We start from the raw sequence: 22,035 nt of genomic DNA on the forward strand, positions 1-22,035 counted from the left end.
GAGATCATATAGTACATGACAATACCTTTCTAATAAAGCTAGAACCAGCCCTGTACCTCACATGGATCCAGAGATCTCCCCATTCATTGCTCTGCTATATTTATAACAAGCTGGCAGCTCAGGGGGTGTGTCCTTACTGCTGCAGCTCAGGGGGCGTGTCCTTACTGCTGCAGCTCAGGGGGCGTGTCCTTACTGCTGCAGCTCAGGGGGCGTGTCCTTTCTGCTGTAGTTCAGGGGGCGTGTCCTTTCTGCTGCAGCTCAGGGGGCGTGTCCTTTCCGTCGCAGCTCTCTCCCTGTAACTGCCACAGCTTCTAACAGAACATAGGGCTGGTGGCTGCTGAAAATTTAAACTGAGACCAGCTCAGTGAGACGGACAAAAAAAATAAGGAAAACGGCAAACAGCAGGTGGCGCTATACAGAATTTTTGAATAGCTCACTGGCTATACTAAATTTTTCATTACATGCATTACAAAAGTATTCAGACCCAGGTGCTGGTTTGAAAAACGTAGAATATGTTTCAGAACTCAACCCCTTTAACTGGGCAGAAGGAGCTGTAATGGAGGCCATGTTGATTCTCACCCAGCTTTCTCAAAGACAGAGATATAAATAATCAGTTACGCAAAATTTTAAGCATCCAGAGTATAAATCCCTTTTTGGGGGTGTAGCATTCACAGAAGGATGGGGGGTGGGGGCATTACTTCCCCTCGTAAATACTGACTTGCGGTATGTTTTCTCCATAGGAATTGTGCTGGTTGCCATAAATCCTTATGAGCAGTTGCCAATCTACGGTGAAGATGTCATTTATGCCTACAGTGGGCAAAACATGGGCGATATGGACCCTCATATATTTGCCGTGGCAGAAGAAGCATATAAGCAGATGGCCAGGTACGTGGATATATATTGGCATTACAGGAGCGCCGGTGCCTTCTCAAACAGCTGATCGGCGGGGGTCCCAGGTGTCAGACCCCCACCGATCAGATACTGATGACCTACCCTGAGGATAGGTCATCAGTATCAAAATCTCTGTAAAGCCCCTTTAAATCGGATTCTTTGAGTGTTTTATATGGATGATTGCTAGTGGTCTACCAATCAGCTGTTTGAAGAGACTGCAGCAATCAGGTGATCACTGCGGTCTCTCCTAGGCCAGTGACGTCACATGGCCTAGGTGTAGCTCAGTCCTATTCAAGTGAATGGGCCTGCAATACCAAGCACAGCCACTACCCAATGAACGGCGCTGTGCTTGATAAGCTGCGAGGAGGTCACAGTGCTCACCAGAGTGCTGTGGACTCTTCATACAGCTGATTGACAGGGGTACCAAGGGTCCAACCCCCCTTCCCCCCGATCAGATACTAATGGCCTATACCGAGCACAGGTCATCAATATAAAACAATCAGAAAACCCTTTTAAAGGGCTTTTCTGGTTTTAGGTGAATAAAGCTTATTCAGTGTATAAGTGAAAAGATGCACAATGTTTTAATAGATTTTGTTTCAGTTCCGCCCCATCACAGTAAGCCTGTACATGGGCAATGCTCTGCCAGCTAACCACATGAGCAGCAGTTTGTTACAATGTGTCAGTCCAGAGTCCGGGCTGTTTCCATCACAAAACTTTGTCTAGACTGGAGAGCAGGAGAAGCTATGGACAGGATTACTGCCTCTGAAAGCGATAATAATCTAGATAGATAGGAGATGGATAGATACACAGTAGATATATATATATATTTATGAGATAGATGGATAGATATTAGATAGATAAAAGATAAATAGATACACAGTATATATATATATATATATATATATATTAGATAGATCTAACATATTCTGCAGCACTTTTCAATCAGAGGGTACATACAATATATAGGCATTATATAATATGTAGACATTAGTAACAAACTAACAATTCCCACAGTCGGAGTGAGGGTTTTGCTCACAAGAGCTTACAATCTATGAGGAAAGAGTGGTGACTTAAAGGGAACCTGTCACCTGGATTTTGTGTATAGAGCTGAGGACATGTGCTGTTAGATGGTCGCTAGCACATCCACAATACCCAGTCCCCATAGCTCTGTGTGCTTTTATTGTGTCCAAAAAACAATTTAATAGATATGTAAATGAACCTTAGATGAGTCCCGTCTCCTCCATGCTTGAGAGATGAGTCCAGCGTTCTCCGACTCTGAGCCCAGCCACGCACACTGTGAAGGAGCCCATCACCGCCCCGCATCCTCCGAATCTCCTCCTTGCTCCCCCGTCACAAAGCTAGAGCGCCGTAATCTCGCGATGCGCGTGCTAGCGCATGCGCAGTTCGTTCCCCGAGGCTGATGCCAGCACAGGGAAGGAACACTATGCCGACCCTGCGCATGCGCTAGCTCACTCATCGCGAGATTACGGCGCTCTAGCTTTGTGACGTCGGGGAGCAAGGAGGAGATTCGGAGGATGCAGGGCGGTGCTGAGCTCCTTCACAGTGGGCGTGGCTGGGCTCCGGAAATGTAAGTAACAGCTCCTTGGGCTTCTTACGTGCCTCATTTACATATATACAAAATCGTTTTTTGTTTTTTTTGCACAATAAAAGCACACAGAGCTATGGGGACTGGATATTGCGGATGTGCTAGCGGCCATCTAGCAACCCATGTCCTCAGCTCTATGCACAAAATCCCGGTGACAGGTTCCCTTTAAGAGATAAAAGGTGCCTGTTTTGTATAGTGGTGCTGCCATCTTTTATGACGCAAGGTACTGTATGACACCTAAAACCGCAGGAACCGTTCACCAGCCTGTACCTGTATGTGTATCAGGGTGCAGGGAGTGTGGGCAATGCTGTCAAGTCATTATTCTTATTATTTATTAATTCCATGATGCTGAAGATCCAGGCGGTGGACAGAAATAAACAAATACAATAAACTATTAACAGAGGGGTAGAGGACCCTGCCCACAAGAGCTTACAATCTATACATGACGGGATCATGTTTGGAGGAATAGTATAGAAAGGCAGAGGGTAAAAGAAAAGAATTCAGCCTAAAAAGCTGTCTTCTTTCGGACACGGTTAAAACCGTGGATGTTGGGAATTCACCTGATTGTCTGGGGTAGGGCATTCCGGAGAACTGGTGCAGCGCGAGAGAAGTCTTGAAGACCGGAGAGAGAGATTTGAGTCATGGAGGAGGTTAGCCGCAGTGAAAAACGGAAGCAGAGCGGCCATGGAAAACTGAGTGATTCCGCTTTCAACAGATGTTTTTTTCACCCAGATAAGATGGTAGACAGAGATAGCAGTAAGAAAGAGTGTTCTCATTCACTGACAGCAAACCGTTAACTTGAATATTGTGAGGAAATCTATTAGAAAGTTTTAGAACTTTTCAGTTTTGGTCTCTTTAACTTTTATTGAAAGAAAACCCTTGAGAGCCCTTTAATAGCGGCCATGTTTTATGCTCTTTTATGCTCCTTTCTTGCAGTCCTTTGTTTCCTCTGCAGCCCCCATGTTGTCACTTCAGTCCCTTCTGCCTCTTCATTTTAGTTACAAGCGGCCCTGACAATTAAGCACTTTGGCTGCTTTCCCAAAAAGATCTTTTAATTGGATTTCGGCATTAATATTCAGAGGCGTCACAAACTGTAAAGATTCCTAGCGCTCAGTAAATCCAGTTAGTGCGCGGCGCCCTGGATGTGTGCGGAGCAGAGCGCTGAGTGCAGCGGCTGTCCGGAGCCTGTCCTTTACATCAGGACAAAGATATGAATTATTTAAAGAGGCTTTTGTGTCTGAATGGTTTATCGGAGTCATTTGCCGGTGACATGTATTGTTGCTCATCTCTGCGCGCGTTATCATCCCCGACCTGCTGTGCTTATATAACCGCCATCAGGCTGCATGCATTGTTCCGGGACTCCAAAGAAGATTCCGATCATCGGAGTGCCCCTTCATTTTTCATGGAGATTTAAGGGGTGTTCCTGGATTTTACTATTGATGATCCATCAATATCTGATGCGACACCCCACACCCCTGCCAATCCGCTGTGTAGAGCAGGGATCAGCAACCTCCGACGCTCCAGCTGTTATGTAACTACAACTCCCAGAATCCTCCTTTCACTTCTATGGGTGTTACAAGAACAGCCCAGTACGTGTGCATGCTGGGAGTTGTAGTTTAACATCAGCTGGAGTGCTGAAGGTTGCTGATAACCTGGTGTAGTGGATGAATCTGGTTATTGCAGTCACCTTTGTGGAAGCAGCGCTGCAGTGACCAGCACCGTCCACTGCGCATGGAGGGAGCTGTGGAGTTCTGACACCAGAGCTACTCTGATGCTGCTGATTAGTAGGGGGACAAGTTGTCGGACCCCCCCCCCTTCCCCATTAATCAAATATTGATAGGCCATCCTGAGAATAGGCTATCAGTATTATCTGGCATGCCCCTTTAATCTCTGAATTAAAAAAACATGACTGCTATTTTATTTTTATTTACCAGAAACAGTGAGCGCCACCTCTGACCATGAGTTGTGTCCGGTATTGCAGCTCAGCTTCATTAAAGTGAATGGGACTGAGCTGTAATACCGCACACAGCCCGTGGACAGGTGTGGCGCTGTTTTTGAAAGAAAGCAGCCATGTTTTTTCCATGTTGTTAAAGTTTCTTTTCGATATCGAAACCTAACGCCACAGCAAAGTCACGTGTGTACGGTACATCTGTTTTCTCTTCTCGTAGGCCCATTTTAGTGTATTTTGCAGGGTTTGCGAGTACTGGTTGCCTAGCAACTACATATCTTGCTTGAATTGAAGTGGTCAGAACTGTGCTGGTCTGTTTCCGGGAAAGAGTGAACCTGGACGCCACATCAACCGCATGCTCAGGCATTTGGTCAAGGTCCCCAGGACTTTGATGTCCGTAGCTATTAGTTTGTTTCAGGGATGGATATAATGAAAGCCAACATGCCCAATCATTCTTTTCCTCCGACATCTGCTGTCACGGGAAAGCCAGGACATCTTCACCGCATACACTTTAGGCTACTTTCACACTAGTGTTATTGCTGGATCCGGCAGGGTTCAGCAAAAACGCTTCCGTTACTGATAATACAACCGTCTGCATCCGTTATGAACAGATCCGGTTTTATTATCTTTACCATGGCCAAGACGGATCCGTCATGAACTCTATTGTGGCAGAGAAAACGGATCCGTCCCCATTGAATTGCATTGTGGGTCATGACGGATCAGTCTTGCTCCACATCCCATGATGGTAGGAAAACCGCAGCATGCTGCGGTTTGCTCTCCGGTATGAGAACGGAACGGAATTGTCACGTTCGGGTGTGGGAGGGAAACACCAGACTGAAAATAGGAGGCAATAAGGCCTGGAAACTAGGGAAAGGAGATGGACACCTCCTCGTAAAACCCTTATCAAAGACCTGACTAACTACCAGTATGAACAGACCCCAGAGGTAGGTGAGTTCATACACAGGAATACCTAGTGTCCTCACTCACCCTATAGGACCCTGGTACTAATGTCAGGACTGAGACAACCTGTTCCTCAAAAAGGAAGGACGAACAGGAGTCTCCCTCAGGCCTTAATACAAATGACAGGGAAATGCAACACACAAAATAGCCCAAACAAAATACAAAAGGGAAAGAAAACACTTAACTTCAAGTGGCTATGGCAGCACCAGGAACTCAGCCGAAATCCACACACCAGCTATCCACAACTCCAACAGAAGCTATAAACTGCACAGCATTGTGGGAGAAACAACAATAAATAGAGAGGGTTAAATGACCATAATAGCCACAAATGGGGAATGAAGATGTGGCAAGCACCAGAAACAACACAGACGTCATTTGATCCAAACGGGAAACATGTCAGATCAAACCACGTGTTGCCAGTCTCACTGATCTCCTGCCACCTGTCGCGGGAACTTCCGTGACAGGAATGCATTTCGGAGCATTCTGTTCAGTTACGTTTTGTCCCCATTGACAATGAATGGGGACAAAACGGAAGTGTTTTTTTCCTGAATTGAGACCCTCTGACGGATCTCAATACCGTAAAATATTAACGCTAGTGTGAAAATACCCTTAGCTGTTTGGCCGGTCTCACCCAATTCTTTAGGTTCCTCAGATATTCATCTAGTGCTTTAGGGCTCATGCACACGACGGTACGTATTTTGCGTTCCCCAGAACACGGATCCGCAAAAAAAAAAACCACAGATGATGTGTTACATCCGTTTTTCTGCGGTCCTTGTTTGCAAAATGGACAAGAACAGGACATGTTCTCATTTTTATATTTTTTTTGCAAAATGGCCATGCGGACATACAGAAATGGAATGCATTTCTGCTTTTTTGCAGACTTATTGAAGTGAATGGTTCCGCATACGGACCTGTAAAAAAACTGAACAGAAACAGAAAAAAATATGTTCCTGTGCATGAGCCCTTACCTGTATAAAACTTTGGATTAGGGCTCATGCACACGACCGTATGTATTTTGTGGTCTGCAAAAAATACGGATGAGGTCCATGCGCATTCTGTATTTTGCGGAACAGAACAGCTGGCCCCTAATAGAACAGAACTATCCTTGTCCGTAATGCGGACAATGATAGGACATGTTCTATTTTTTTTTTTGCGTAACGGACATACGGAAATGGAATGCACATTGAGTAACTTTTTTTTTTTTTTGCGGGCTGCAAAAAAAATGGAACGGACGCAGAAAGAAAATACGTTCGTGTACATGAGCCCTCACTGTATCCTTTTTTTTCGTCAGGTCCCTTGAAATTTAGGCCAAACACACAGTTTTTCACACAAATTTTTGCACATAAGGATTAGTGTACCACCGTGTAGGAAGACGATCCCACAGGCTGTGCGGTAAATGGACTTCTCTTCGGATCCTCCGCCACTGGTGTGAAGACCTGGAGGAATATAGCAGACAGATCTGAAGTTTTAAACGCAATTGATGTGAACCTTGTAAACAGACGAGAATGTGCCCGGGCATCTATCACACGGAGGTGCGAAAATGCGTCTTGCCTTTTCGCAGTTCGCTGTTTTGACATTTCCTCAGATCGAAAGGGGGGGGGGGGGGTAGAGAAATATTTTAAACCTCAGTTGGGTCCACCTTAAAAAACATTGTAAAACCAGTGACTGGTTCCACCGTGGCATCGGGTGAGCTTGAATCCCTGCTGATTCATAATTGAAGGGGCGTTGGCGCCATGTGCATCATCCAGAGCTCTTCGGTAGTCAGACATTTTCTCATATGATTAAGTGACAGAAAAGTTTTTTAAGGTGGATTTCCCGTGTAAAAAGCAATGTCATTCCAGCTGATATAAACTGCAATGGAGCAAAATACATTCCCGAGCGAAATGGCAAGGGTGCGGTCACACGGTCAGGTTTCTGCATGCAGTTTTGGAAGCCAAAACCAGTAGTTAATTCAGAAAAGAGGAGACATTGTATCCATCCTTTATACTTTTTCTCCTTTTATCAGCCACTCCTGATTTTGGCTTCCAAAACTGCATCAGGAAACCTGACCGTGTGGCCGCACCCTAAGGATATAATTGATGGATTTTTGTAAATTAGCATTTTTTTTTATTTATTCTGAATCTCACTCCCATTATGACTCCGGATGCAGCCCAGACTTTACCCTCTTTAAAGAGGACCCGTCCATTCTCCTGACATGTCTGTTGTAATCACTTCATGCGTTCCCCATGTAATAACAATTCTGGAGCCTCTATTCTTATGGCTCTATGTTGTGCCGTTCCTTTATTATTTCTACTAGAAGTTATGAATGAATTGCTAGCAGTCTGCAGTAAGGGTACAGAGGGGAGGTAACCAGGTGGGGGGTGTACCTGCACAGTCTGACAATAGCAGCTCTGATTGGATAGAGTGAGTCTGTGCAGGTGTACACACCCCCAACTGGTTACCTCCCCTCCGTGCCCTTACTGCAGACTGCTAGCAATTCATTCATAACTTCTAGTAGAAATAATAAAGGAACGGCACAACATAGAGCCATGAGACTAGAGGCTCCAGAATTGTTATTACATGGGGAATGCATGAAGCTATTAAAACAGGCATGTCAGGAGTGGTCCACTTTAATGAACACCTGTCAGCAGGATCAACCCTATTAAGGTGCATTCACACGGCCATATATCCTCAAAATGCGGATCCTCAAAAATACGGCTGATGGCCGTATTGCCCCTGCTTTTTTTGCGTACTCATGGTAAGGGCTTGTACACAAGTGTGTGTGCGGACCGCAAACACCAACATTGACTTGAATAGGTCCGCAATCTTTAAGCTACAGAGCGGAGGCACAGATCGGAAGCCCATGGATGCACTATTGAGTACTCTCGTGGGTTTTCGGTCTATGCCGCTGCAACGCAGAAAAAAAATTTGAACATGTACATTTTTTTTTTTTTTTGCAGTGCGGACCATCTTTTGCGGATCGCAGACCCATTAAAGTCAATGAGTCCGCATTCGCAAATGGTGTGCACATGGACAGTTCCCATGCATTGCGGACCGCTATTTGCAGTCCGTAGCACGGGGCACATGAGCCCTAACAGTGCCTATTCTTGTCCGCAAAACGGACCAAAATAGGACATGTTGAATCTTTTTTGTGAGACTGCGAAACGGACGTGCGGATGCGGAGAGCACACAGTGTGCTGTCCGCATTTTTTGTGAGCCCATTGCAATGAATGGGTCCGCATCTGACCCGCCAAAAATGGAGATCGGATGCGGACAAAAAATACGGTCGTATGAATGGGGGCTTAAATGGGTTTTTCAGGAGTACAATGTTGATGCCTGGTCCTCAGGATAGGCATCACTATCTGATTGGTGTGGGTCCAACCCCCGGCACCTTCACCCATCATATATTTGAAGAGGCTGCGGCGCTCCAGTGAGGGCTGCGGCCTCCTCATAGCATGTCAACCACAGTGCTAAACACTATATCGCCCAGGCCCATTCAATTCAATGGGACCGAGCAGCATATAGGCTATGCAACCCGACGAACGTGATGTCACTGGCCTAGGAAGAGACAGCTGATCGGTAGGGGTGTCGGAAATCGGTCCACAACCAATCTGATATTGATGGCCGATCCGGAGGAGCATGTGACCTCAGCAATGTCACTCACCATGTGCAACCACCTCAGCAATGTCACTGAGGTGGACAGAGAAATCAGGAAAAGAACAAACAGCAGGTGGCGCTATACAGACAGATTTTATTGAATAACTCCGTGGTTATACAAAATTTTTAATTAGTGTATATGCAGAATGTTTTACTCTTGAGACAATCACCTGAACAAATGTCATATGGGTGGTTGCCGGCTTTCAGACTTTCCATTAGCGGTGAGTTGTACATGACGACTATTTCTGGGACACACTCGTTCTCCATCATTCGGGGTTCCAGCTTCCAGACCCCCGCTGACATAAGCTTTGGTCATTGTCAGGACCCCTTTATTGTCAGGTTTTCAGAACTAGGACCTGTTCAAAATAGGTGGATGTCCTGTCCCTATGATGAGATCTATATTTCCTATAGCCCACATCTGTGTATTACGTCTTCATTGTGTATTTGAGTGCAGGCGGCAGTCTTATGGTAAGCAGCTGAACTTCCGTGAACCCATAAAGAGAACAATTTCAGCAAAGTAAACCATTTCAGGCGCAGGTTTCATTAGGATGTATCTGTCGCTGGGGGATATATTATGAGCGCTGCTGCGGGGTAAGATGAAGGTACGGAAAACCTTTTTCTGCAGGCAGCAAATGATGTGTCTGTTCAGTACTGAAGCCATTTTGGCCTAGTTAGAGGGTTTTTAGTCTCTTTTGGGTTCACTGTCTAGATGTTTGGTAAAAATAAAATAAAAAATCTATGCATTTTATGTACAAATTTTTTTCTGATGCAAAGCTGCATAGACAGAGTAAAATAACATTCTGGTCCATGCCCACCGCTTTTCCGCTCTTCAGGACGGACACCACATTACTCCACTGCCGCTGCTCTCCTACCAGCAGCGGGTACGGCCGTTGGAGTCCCATGTCTGTTCTTCCACTGCAAGCCGCAGCCTGCGCTTACAGGGCAGGTGTCTCCAGTCCTGACCATAGGGCAGGGGCACGTTTCCCGCCCCTTGAAAGGCCAGCGCACACACCCTGGGGTACATTAGGCACCTTCCCCTATGGGAGGGTGTCTGACCAATAGGTTGTCTAGCTTGCTAATTCTGCGAAGGGGCACTGTATCTGTTTGGCTACCCATGTACTGACTTATGGCCTGATTCCTGGATTCTGACCCTCTTCTGCCTGACCTGACCTTTACCTGTCAACTGTATTAACCCTTTGCTGCCTGACCTTGGACCTACTTAACAGGTTTGCACATACTCCAGCAGCCCTGACCTTGGCTTGTTTATGACTATGTTTCCCTGTTTGTCGCTGCTCTGCAAAGGTGTCTCTGACCCCCGTGGGTCAGCTGTAAACAATACCCGGACTACACCAATTGGCTGCAGCCTAGTGGCTCCCCTGCAGCAAAGTCCAGATACGTGTATAGGTGCTAAAGAGTGCAAACCAGGCGACTGCCAGGATAACTTCCTTAGGATTATCCCAAAGTCACCCCAGTTTGTTGACGCAGTGGTTCCACACCCACTGCCCTAACACTGTCTGCCTGCAGACACCACTAGGGAGAGCTCACTGCATACAGTTTTACACAGCTCACCATAGACGGAAATAGGAAATAATATTGGTACTATAAACTCTTCAGCTCCCTCTAGTGGTGGGAACTTGGAGCTTTGTTTTGCAAAAATCAGAAGAAACTCTATAATGGTACCGATAAAAACAAAGACTTTTGATATAGTAACTACTTTTTAGGGTGAGTTACCCTTGTTTTTCTATACACAGTCTAAGAATGTGGACTGTGATCCGGGCAGGATGGCACATTCCGGTTGGGTAGCTGTGCTGGTGTTCATTACACAGAAATATTCAGATATGCGGGCACTCCAATTAAACATAAATGCAGATGGCTGTAATTATTTTGCCCCAGTGCACTTCAATGGTCACATACCGAACAATGCTGTTCCCTCAGTAATGAGGCTTTCATCTGCAAGCGGAAAAAAGCACATTCATCTTCACAAGCTGATCGATTGTGTTTGCTTTTCACATTTTTAAAACCTTGATTGGACTAATTTAAGAGAGAAACAAGCAAAAGTTAATTTTCAATCCACATCTTATACTGCTTCTTAGGCCTCATGCACACGACCGTTGTTTTGGTCCGCATCCGAGCCGCAGTTTTTGCGGCTCGGATGCGGACCCATTCACTTCAATGGGGCCGCAAAAGATGTGGACAGCACTCAGTGTGCTGTCCGCATCCATTGCTCCATTCTGTGGTCCGCAAAAAAAATAAAACCTGTCCTATTCTTGTCCGTTTTGCGTACAAAAATAGGCAGTTATATCAATGGCTGTCCGTGCTGTTCCGCAAATTGCGGAAGACACACGGACGTCATCCGTGTTTTGCAGATCCACAATTTGCGGACCGCAAAACACACAACGGTCGTGTGCATGAGGCCTGAAAGGGGTTTCCAGGATTTAGACGGTGATGTCTTATTCTCAGGATAGACCATCAGTAACAGATCCGCAGGGTCTGACATCCCTCACCTCCATTGATCAGCTTTTTCGTTGTCACTCCGGTGCCACAACTACAAGTCTCCATTCATCATGTAGTGGAAGGTGCTGCAAAGTAATGTAATGTATATACACAATGACTCCCCCAGCAGAATAGTGAGTGCAGCTCTAGAGTATAATACAAGATGTAACTCAGGATCAGTACAGGATAATAAGTAATGTATGTACACAGTGACTCCACCAGCAGAATAGTGAGTGCAGCTCTGGAGTATAATACAGGATGTAACTCAGGATAAGTAATGTAATGTATGTCCACAGTGACTCCACCAGCAGAATAGTGAGTGCAGCTCTGGAGTATAATACAGGATGTAACTCAGGATCAGTACAGGATAAGTAATGTATGTACACAGTGACTGCACCAGCAGAATAGTGAGTGCAGCTCTGGAGTATAATACAGGATGTAACTCAGGATCAGTACAAGGTACTTGTCGGGTGGTAATAATTCAATTAAGAATTATTAATTATGGTCATAAAAATAATTAACCATAAAAAAATAAAATTTATAAAATTTGTCATAACTTCTTAAAATCATGACCTGGTGAATTGTAGACAACCTAATTGATACAATTCACATCTGAGTCCGACTATTTCCTCAGATAAATAAGCTCTTTTTGACGTGAGATGACGTTAATGATGAAATGTAGTTCTGCATTATACAATGATACACAGGTATTATAAAAATATGCAGATTTATTGGTTACAAGATTATAAACATATATAAGTAAATAAACACAATGATACATGCAAATGAATATATATAGCGTTAATATAAAGCATTACAAGCTAAACAATACATGTGAGTGGAAATAACTTGTCACATTATAACCAAGCTATTATTAGGTTAGGATATCAAAGTAGGAACATAAGTTATATACATTACTTCTGTTCAGAGAAAACCTCATGATATCAGGATGGGCATGTCTAATCCTAGACATCAATATAGAATGCTGAATACATTCCACCCCTTGACCAACTACACATCACATGACTTCAAGATGGGCAAATCCATCCAAGAATATAACTTTGGTAAGACTATTAAGACAAATAACAGGGATCTAGGATCTTAAATGGGAAGGATTTGAAACAAATCTTCCTTGTGGGAATCCATCACTTAGCTTGGCGAAGAATGTTCTATCAATATCAATATATATATATAAAAGCAATCATTTAATGCTTTGCTAGATTATGAGTCTAGATTCTTCTGCAGGTAGAATGAAGCCTCACAATATCCTAAGACTACATCTCAATATGGAGATGATCAATTTATTTAATTATTTATTTATTCGCCAATCTAGATGGTATTATTTCACCCACACTATCAAATTAGTCTTAATAAAATGAAATATCATTTTCTGTGTCTCTTACCAAGTCCTAGCAGGAATCTCACTTCTGCTCCTAGGAAAGCTGGGTGGTCCATCATAGCGCATCTCATTATGGCTTCCATCTTGATAGACCTCAACTTCTCCTCCACTAGCTAGCTTTCTTTTCTCTTGCTAGCTCCTTTCTCTTCATCCCTTTTCCTTGATCGCCTCTTTTCTGCTACTCCGCACACGAATAATTATTCCCCCCCTTATCTAAGAATCATCCCCTTTAGATTAGGGATTCCCAATCAGGTAGGGTGGGTGTATTCGTATGCTAATAACCTCATGACGTTATTTCAACTCCTAATATGGCATAGGACAAATAATGAAATAATATAATGTTGCCCATCTGCCTCCAGATGGCACTGCGGTACTGTAGGTGAATATAACAACTTTTTAAGCATTAAAATTAAATATCTAATAATACTTTCACATGAACTTTTTGACCTATCTACCATAAATCACTGAGGAAGGTCTTTTCCTTACACTTTTAATTACCTATATCCTGGACTAGTTGGAGTTGACTGTCTTCTCTTATCTTTTGAAATATGGGTTGACGATGAAAATTTTATGTAGCGGCTTTGATGCTGGGCATCGGAACTTGTAGATTTCATTTATGTACTCCCATGAATAACTATTGTTTTGAAATCCAATTAACTTAAACTTACTGAGTTGTTTCCGTAGTTGTTTCTTCTAAATGATAAATACATGGTATAACATATATATAAATCGATACATTGTTACACATAGATAACACATTATATGAATTATTGATTAACATATATTGTAAACTAAATATACCATGCAGAGATATATATATATATATATATATATATATATATAATTATGAATATATAAATTGAACCTCATACACCAGGTGTGTGATACGGACGTGAGTCCTTATCAAGTAACCTTGTCCCCTCTAGACAGAGATGTCTTAGGGAGTTGGCATACTCCTTAACAGATGGTCTCATATCTTTAGCACTGACTTTTAAATACAATGTCCATCTATGTTCACAATTATTATTATTATATATAAACTGAACTTGCCATGAACTCATCTTGGTTTTTTTCAGCCATGTAACAAAACTTTGGTTCAGGCTGAATCTTATTCTTAAAGGCAATGAGATGAGCATTCATTTTGATTATAATGTCATTAGATAATATTGTATATGTATGAAAATGCCCAACATACTGGACAGGATTACTAGGCAAACAACAATGGCGGAGCATCTTTTGTGGACTCTGCATTTCTCTCTTCCTTTTTTATTCCTCCTGGAAATATGTGAATAAATTAACAACTGGGTGTTACCATTCCCATATTTAAAAGAGCATGTCCCTACGTTGTTTGACATTTGTTTGATCAGTGCTGATCATGTTAGGGACACATCCTAATGACAAGCGGAATGGTAACGCCCAATTATATATTTATTTATACATTTCCAGGAAGAATAACAGAGGTGATGCACAACTCGGAGTTCTAAGAAAAGATGCCCCAGAAATATTGGAAATGCAAGTAATTACTAAAGCTGACAAGTCAGGCAAGATTAAATCCAGGCATTTTCAATTAGCCTAATTAAACTTACTACAAGGCTGCCGCTAAAAATTACAGGCCCCGGCGGCTTAGATCTGTGAAGCATATGAGGAACTTCTGCCCAAACAGGTCTGAATCAGTGTCCTTGGTCTTTGAAGTAACTGGAGGCTGCACAGGTATGCACTCATATTGCTGTAATTGACAGCTCTGCTTCCCTGGAGGTTCTGCAGCAGCTTCCCTTGCCAGATAGCCTGATAATTACTGAGAAGGAAAGGTGTAAATGTAAATTAACAGCCGATTCCTCTGAGACAGCGGCAAAAAATGCATTTCTGATGACTCAAGGTATTTCTCTATTAGTGGGATAGGGGCTTATGACCTACAAGATACAGGGAGGGACGGCGAATATTCGGCAGGATTTCATGGTACATAGCTGAGCCCATGTGTAATACATTTATATGGAAATTAGTTATAGGTTCTGACCCATTCATAGAAGTGGAAACCACTTTTGCTTGCGATCCATTATTCTGTACTTGCATTGTGTATTGAACTCTAGTCACACCCAGAGCTGCGTAGGAATTGTTTAGCACTGTGTTCAGGCATTCCAAGTATAGTTTGATGTATCACGCTGCACTGCTTTGTTGTAATTCTTACTAGTTCACCCCACAAGCCAAAGCCACGCTCCTCCAAAACACTTAAAGGGGTTATCCTATGACTAATGTAAAAACATGAAAATCAGACATCATATCGTACATGACAATCTCTTGAACCAGCCCTGTACCTCACAGGGATCCAGAGATCTCCACATTCATTGCTCTGCTACATTTATATCAAGCTGAAAGCTCAAGGGGAGTGTCCTTTCTGCTGCAGTTCAGGGGGCGTGTCTGTGCTCTCCCTATCACAGCTCAGGAAGCAGTTGAAGGATGAAATTGAGTATGTGCGGCCATCTCAGTGAGCAGGTCAAAGAAATAAGAAAAAAAATACAGCAGGTGGCGCTATACAGATACATTTTATTGAATAGCTCAGTGGCTGTACAGAATTTTTAATTACATGCAATTACAAAAGTATTCAGATCCAGGTGCTGGTTTGAAAGCGTAAGAATATTTTTCATGGGACAATCCCTTTAAGGGGCATTCACACGACCGTATTTTCGGTTCACATTCGATCCGCATTCATTTCAATGGTTCTGCAAAAAAATGCGGACAGCACACCTTGTGCTGTCCGCATCCGTATGTCCATTCCGTAGCCCTGCAAAGCATGTCCTATTGTTGTCCGTTTTGCAGACAAGGATAGGCATTGTTACAATAGATCTGCAAGAAAACTGATGCATCACGGATGTCACACAGACGTCATCCATTATTTTTGCAGATCCACGCTTTGCAGGCCGCAAAATACATACGGTCATGTGAATGCACCCTTAGTGTCCATTCACACATCTGTATGGGTTTTGTAGATCCGCAAAACAAGTACACCGGCAATGTGCGTTCCGCCTTTTGCGGACCGCACATCGCCGGCACTATAATAGAAAATGCCTAATCTTGTCCGCAATTGCGGACAAAAATAGGACATGTTCTATTTTTTTGGGGAACGGAATAGCGGACCCTGGAAGTGCGGATCTGGAAAGCACATAGTGTGGCCCCATAGAAATGAGCGGGTCCGCAATTCCGTTCCGCAAAATGCGTGTGAATGGAGCCTTAACCAGCAGGGCCTGTCTGCACAGTACCCCAGAATAGGGTATTTACAAATTATTTCTGGTTATTTAAATGTGACAGTATGTAATGTTATTTAATGCATTGTACTACCCAGTATAGCTCTGTATGGATATGTTAGGGTTAACCATCCTGCCTCTCCTGTTATTTAATGCATTGTACTACCCAGTATAGCTTTGTATGGATATGTTAGGGTTAACCATCCTGCCGCTGCCCCCTCTCAGAGCGCCTGCGCCGAATCAACACAGGCGCGCGATTTTTGAAATGCTGACAGGGCTGGCCGGAGGAGGAGATCGCGGCTGGCCCTGTCAATCAACAGGAGGAGGGGGCGGTTTTTTGCGGCTTCTACCAGCAAGTAGACGCCCTACTTGCTGGTAGAAAGGTAATTAGCATATCATAAAAGTACGTTTTTTTACATATCTACTGAACGAAAATGATTAATAACATAATGTATAGATATATCGCTGGATAGGGATTATAAGTACACAAAAAAAAAAAAAAAAAAGAGTTTAGTGGGGTGACAGAAGCCCTTTAACAAAGAAATACTTCTTTATTGTCTACATCTGGCCTGGTTACTGACTCCAGCCCTATTTGCCGGCCACTGCACCCTACATCTCCTTTGTTGCACCCGCACCAAATCTACAACATGAAGAGCACCCCAACAGCCGCCAGACAGGAGCCCCAAAATGAAGGGATGAAAGGGTGTGACCCCTCTGTCACTGCCCAGCCCTAGGTAGAATCGGTTTTTGGATTGCCTCAGTGAATAACAGTTACAGCCAGAGCCACCATCACTCCCATCCTCTGCTCCTCCGTGGTTCGCTGCTCCTGGATATTGACCTGACGTCATGAGAAATAGCTAAAAGCAGCCCCCACGTATCAGAAACCGCCAACTAAGTAGGCAAGAAAGACATAGGTGTAGCATACACAAGACTGGTCAGCATGAGGACAGGAGGGAAGGGTCTGTGAATACTTGAATGCAGACGGGTGACCAGAAGGGTTTGCTCAATAAATAAAAAAAAAATGGCTGACCATATTTAGTTGCATCTTCTTGCCTCCGTGTATAGGAGAAACATGTAACTAGTTTATCAATCATAAGACTTGTGCCCCGTGTACAGCGCAGTCCCGCACAGACCTGTTCATTTTAATTGGATGTAGTTAATGTTTTCTCCACACTTTGTGCTGACACGTCAGTTCCAGTTATTCAGTAGAAGAGTTGATTGACTGTTCAGGGATCATTAACCCCTTACTGTGTCATAGCATCAGTGTAACTGATTACTGGTGTTCACCTGACTTGACCATCCAGATATAGCAGAGCTGTGTACATAAGGGTCCCTTCAGACATCCGTAACTGTTTTGTGGTCCGCAAAACACTAATACCGTCCCGTGTGCATTCCGCAATTTGCGGACCTATGATAGAAACGCCTATTCTTGTCCACGATTGCGGGCAAGAATAGGGCATGCTCTATCTTTTTTTGCGAGGATGCAGAATGGAACTACGGATGCAGACAGCACACGGTGTGCCGTCCGCATATTTTGCGGCCCCATTAAAATGAATCGGTCCACAAATTTGCAGAACGGATGTAGACCCAAAACTATGGACCTGTGAATGGACCCTTAATGTGATACACTTTGTTAATTTATGTGTTGTAGTGTCCATATGGGGCCTCCGTTACAGATTCTGGCATAAATGCTAGACAAAATAAGGAGGCATAATGTCACAGTATACACAGTGATGTCACATTACAGAGATTAATAAACACAGTGATGTCACAGTACAAGGATAATAAACACAGTGATGTCACATTACAGAGATTAATAAACACAGTGATGTCACAGTACAAGGATAATAAACACAGTGATGTCACAGTACAGGGATAATGAACACAGTGATGTCACAGTACAGGGATAATAAACACAGTGATGTCACAGTACAGGGATAATAAACACAGTGATGTCACAGTGCAGGGATAATAAACACAGTGATGTCACAGTACAGGGATAATAAACACAGTGATGTCACAGTACAGAGATAATAAACATAGTGATGTCACAGTACAGAGATAATAAACAGTGATGTCACAGTACAGGGATAATAAACACAGTGATGTCACAGTGCAGGGATAATAAACACAGTGATGTCACAGTGCAGGGATAATAAAGACAGTGATGTCACAGTGCAGGGATAATAAATACAGTGATGTCACAGTACAGGGATAATAAACACGGTGATGTCACAGTACAGAGATAATAAACAGTGATGTCACAGTACAGGGATAATAAACACAGTGATGTCACAGTACAGGGATAATAAACACAGTGATGTCACAGTACAGGGATAATAAACACAGTGATGTCACAGAACAGAGATAATAAATACAGTGATGTCACAGTACAGCGATAATACACAGTGATGTCACAGTGCAGGGATAAATACAGTGATGTCACAGTGCAGGGATAAATACAGTGATGTCACAGTACAGGGATAATAAACACAGTGATGTCACAGTACAGAGATAATAAACACAGTGATGTCACAGTACAGGGAAAATAAACACAGTGATGTCACAGTGCAGGGATAATAAACACAGTGATGTCACAGTGCAGGGATAATAAACACAGTGATGTCACAGTACAGGGATAATAAACACAGTGATGTCACAGTACAGGGATAATAAACACAGTGATGTCACAGTACAGAGATAATAAACACAGTGATGTCACAGTACAGGGATAATGAACACAGTGATGTCACAGTACAGGGATAATAAACACAGTGATGTCACAGTACAGGGATAATAAACACAGTGATGTCACAGTGCAGGGATAATAAACACAGTGATGTCACAGTGCAGGGATAATAAACACAGTGATGTCACAGTGCAGGGATAATAAACACAGTGATGTCACAGTGCAGGGATAATAAATACAGTGATGTCACAGTACAGGGATAATAAACACGGTGATGTCACAGTACAGAGATAATAAACATAGTGATGTCACAGTACAGAGATAATAAACAGTGATGTCACAGTACAGGCATAATAAACACAGTGATGTCACAGTGCAGGGATAATAAACACAGTGATGTCACAGTGCAGGGATAATAAACACAGTGATGTCACAGTGCAGGGATAATAAATACAGTGATGTCACAGTGCAGGGATAATAAACACGGTGATGTCACAGTACAGAGATAATAAACAGTGATGTCACAGTGCAGGGATAATAAACACAGTAATGTCACAGTGCAGGGATAATAAACACAGTGATGTCACAGTACAGGGATAATAAACACAGTGATGTCACAGTACAGAGATGAGCACAGTGATGTCACAGTACAGAGATGAGCACAATGATGTCACAGTACTGCAGGTTGATTTGATTATGATTATTTTTGTACCAAAAATCACATTTTTATTTTGTCTCCATATTCCAAAAGCCATATTTTTTCTGTTTTTCAACTGATGGAGCTGTATGAGGACTTTTGTGAGGCAGGATGAACGAAGTGTGAGGCAGTTTATTTTATTAGTCTCACAAGAGATGAACCAGCTATCCTTTGGTTGCATACATAATGCACTACGCTACTTAGTTAGTGCAGTGTATTATGTCTGCCAGTCTGTATACTACTGATACTGTAGGTGGCCTATTAGACCCTGCTGGAGCCCCCTCACTCTAATTGCTCAGATGCTGAAGTTGGAGTTAAGCGGTCAGGATTGGATCTAGCGACAATCTCAACTGTCGCAGTAGATGCGCAGTGCTGTTGCCATCGTCCTAATATAGCTGTATGTTGAGGTTCGCAAAGTAAAGCTTCACTCTGACGTACGGTTACGTCAAGATTCCTAAAGAGGTTAGACACAGTGATGTCAGAGAACCACGATAGTAAACAGTTGTCAAAATACAGAGAGACAGTGCCTTCAGAAAGTCTTCAGACCCTTTCTCTCTTCACCTTTTGTTAGGTTGTGGCCTCGTGCTAAAATCAATAAATTCAAGTTTTTCCCTTGATTCTGCACTCAATATCCCATAATGAGAAGGTGAAGAAAGAATTTTAGATGTTTTTGCAGATTTATTGAAAATGAAAAGCAAAAATTTTGCATGGACATAACTTTGCTACAATACTTGAAATTTAGGTCCAGGGACCTCCCATTTCTCTTGATCATCTTTGAGATGTTTCTACACCTTGATTGGAGTCACCTGTGGTAAATTCAGCTGATTGGACATGATTTGGAAATACACCATCCTGTCTATACGAGGTCTCATAGCTGAGAATGCATATCAGAGCAAAAACCAAGCCATGAGGAGGAAAGAACTGCCTGTAGAGCTCAGAGACAGGATTGTGTGGAGGCAGAGATCTGGAGAAGGATACAAAGAAATTCTGCTACACTGAAAGTTCCCAAAAGCACAGTGGCCTCCATAATTCTTAAAGTGTAACGGTCATTCTTCTTTTATTTTTGTAATGTGTAGGGGCAGTGATACTGACCATTTTTGTAATATACTTTAATTACTGTAATCGCACATTTCTATTAGAAAAATAGCTCTAAAGTGGCCCATTTTGAGTAATAAAAGTGTATTACAAAAATGGTCAGTATCACTGCCCTGATACATAACAAAAATAAAAAAAAGAATGACAGTTGCACTTTAAGGCCTCTTTCACACGGGCGTTGCGGGAAAATGTGCGGGTGCGTTGCGGGAACATGCGTGATTTTTCCGCGCGAGTGCAAAACTTTGTAATGCGTTTTGTACTCTCGTAAGAAAAATCGGCATGTTTGGTACCCAAACCCGAACTTCTTCGCAGAAGTTCGGGTTTGGGATCGGTGTTCTGTAGATTGTATTATTTTCCCTTATAACATGGTTATAAGGGAAAATAATAGCATTCTGAATACAGAATGCAAAGTAAAATAGCGCTGGAGGGGTTAAAAAAATAAATAAAATAATTTAACTTACCCCTTAATCCACTTGATCATGCAGCCGGCATCTCCTTCTGTCTTCTTTCTTTGCTGTGTGCAGGAACAGGACCTGTGGTGACGTCACTCCGGTCATCACATGTTCCATCACATGATCTTTTACCATGGTGATGGATCATGTGATGGACCATGTGATGACTGGAGTGACGTCACCACAGGTCTTGTTCCTGCACACAGCAAAGAAAGAAGACAGAAGGAGATGCCGGCTGCGCAATCAAGTGGATTAAGGTGAGTTAAATTATTATTATTATTTTTTTAACCCCTCCAGCGCTATTTTACTATGAATTCTGTATTCAGAATGCTATTATTTTCCCTTATAAACATGTTATAAGGGAAAATGATAATGATCGGGTCTCCATCCCGATCGTCTCCTAGCAACCGTGCGTGAAAATCGCACCGCATCCGCACTTGCTTGCGATTTTCACGCAACCCCATTCATTTCTATGGGGCCTGCGTTACGTGAAAAACGCACAAAATAGAGCATGCTGCGATTTTCACGCAACGCACAAGTGATGCGTGAAAATCACCGCTCATGTGAACAGCCCCATAGAAATGAATGGGTCGGGATTCAGTGCGGGTGCAATGCATTCAACTCGCGCATCGCATCCCCGCGGAATACTCGCCCGTGTGAAAGGGGCCTTAATGGTACAAATTGGAACAACCATGTCTTATAGCTGGCCACTTCTCCAAACTAAGTAATTGGGGGAGAAGGGCCTTGGTAAGAGAGGTGGCCAAGAACACAATGGTCACTGCGGCTGAGCTCCAAAGATCCTGGGTGCAGATGGGAGATACTTCCATAAGGTCACCCATCACTGCAGCACTCCACCGATCTGTGCTTTATGGCGGAGTGGCCAAAAATAAGCCTCTCCTCAGTAACAGACACATGAAAACCGCCTGGAGT

General features: G+C 43.2%; 1 protein-coding gene across 1 annotated transcript in view; it reads left to right on the forward strand.

Moving 5' to 3' along the window:
- The window catches only part of MYO5B (myosin VB), a 207,303-nt gene that overhangs the window by 87,210 nt on the left and 98,058 nt on the right, over positions 1–22,035 (forward strand). The window contains exon 4 of the mRNA XM_040421102.1: positions 741–885. Coding sequence (XP_040277036.1) covers positions 741–885 — 145 coding nt within the window. The remainder of the gene's footprint in view (positions 1–740; positions 886–22,035) is intronic.

Source organism: Bufo bufo, chromosome 2, assembly GCF_905171765.1.
Source record: "Bufo bufo chromosome 2, aBufBuf1.1, whole genome shotgun sequence".
Lineage (NCBI taxonomy): Eukaryota > Metazoa > Chordata > Amphibia > Anura > Bufonidae > Bufo > Bufo bufo.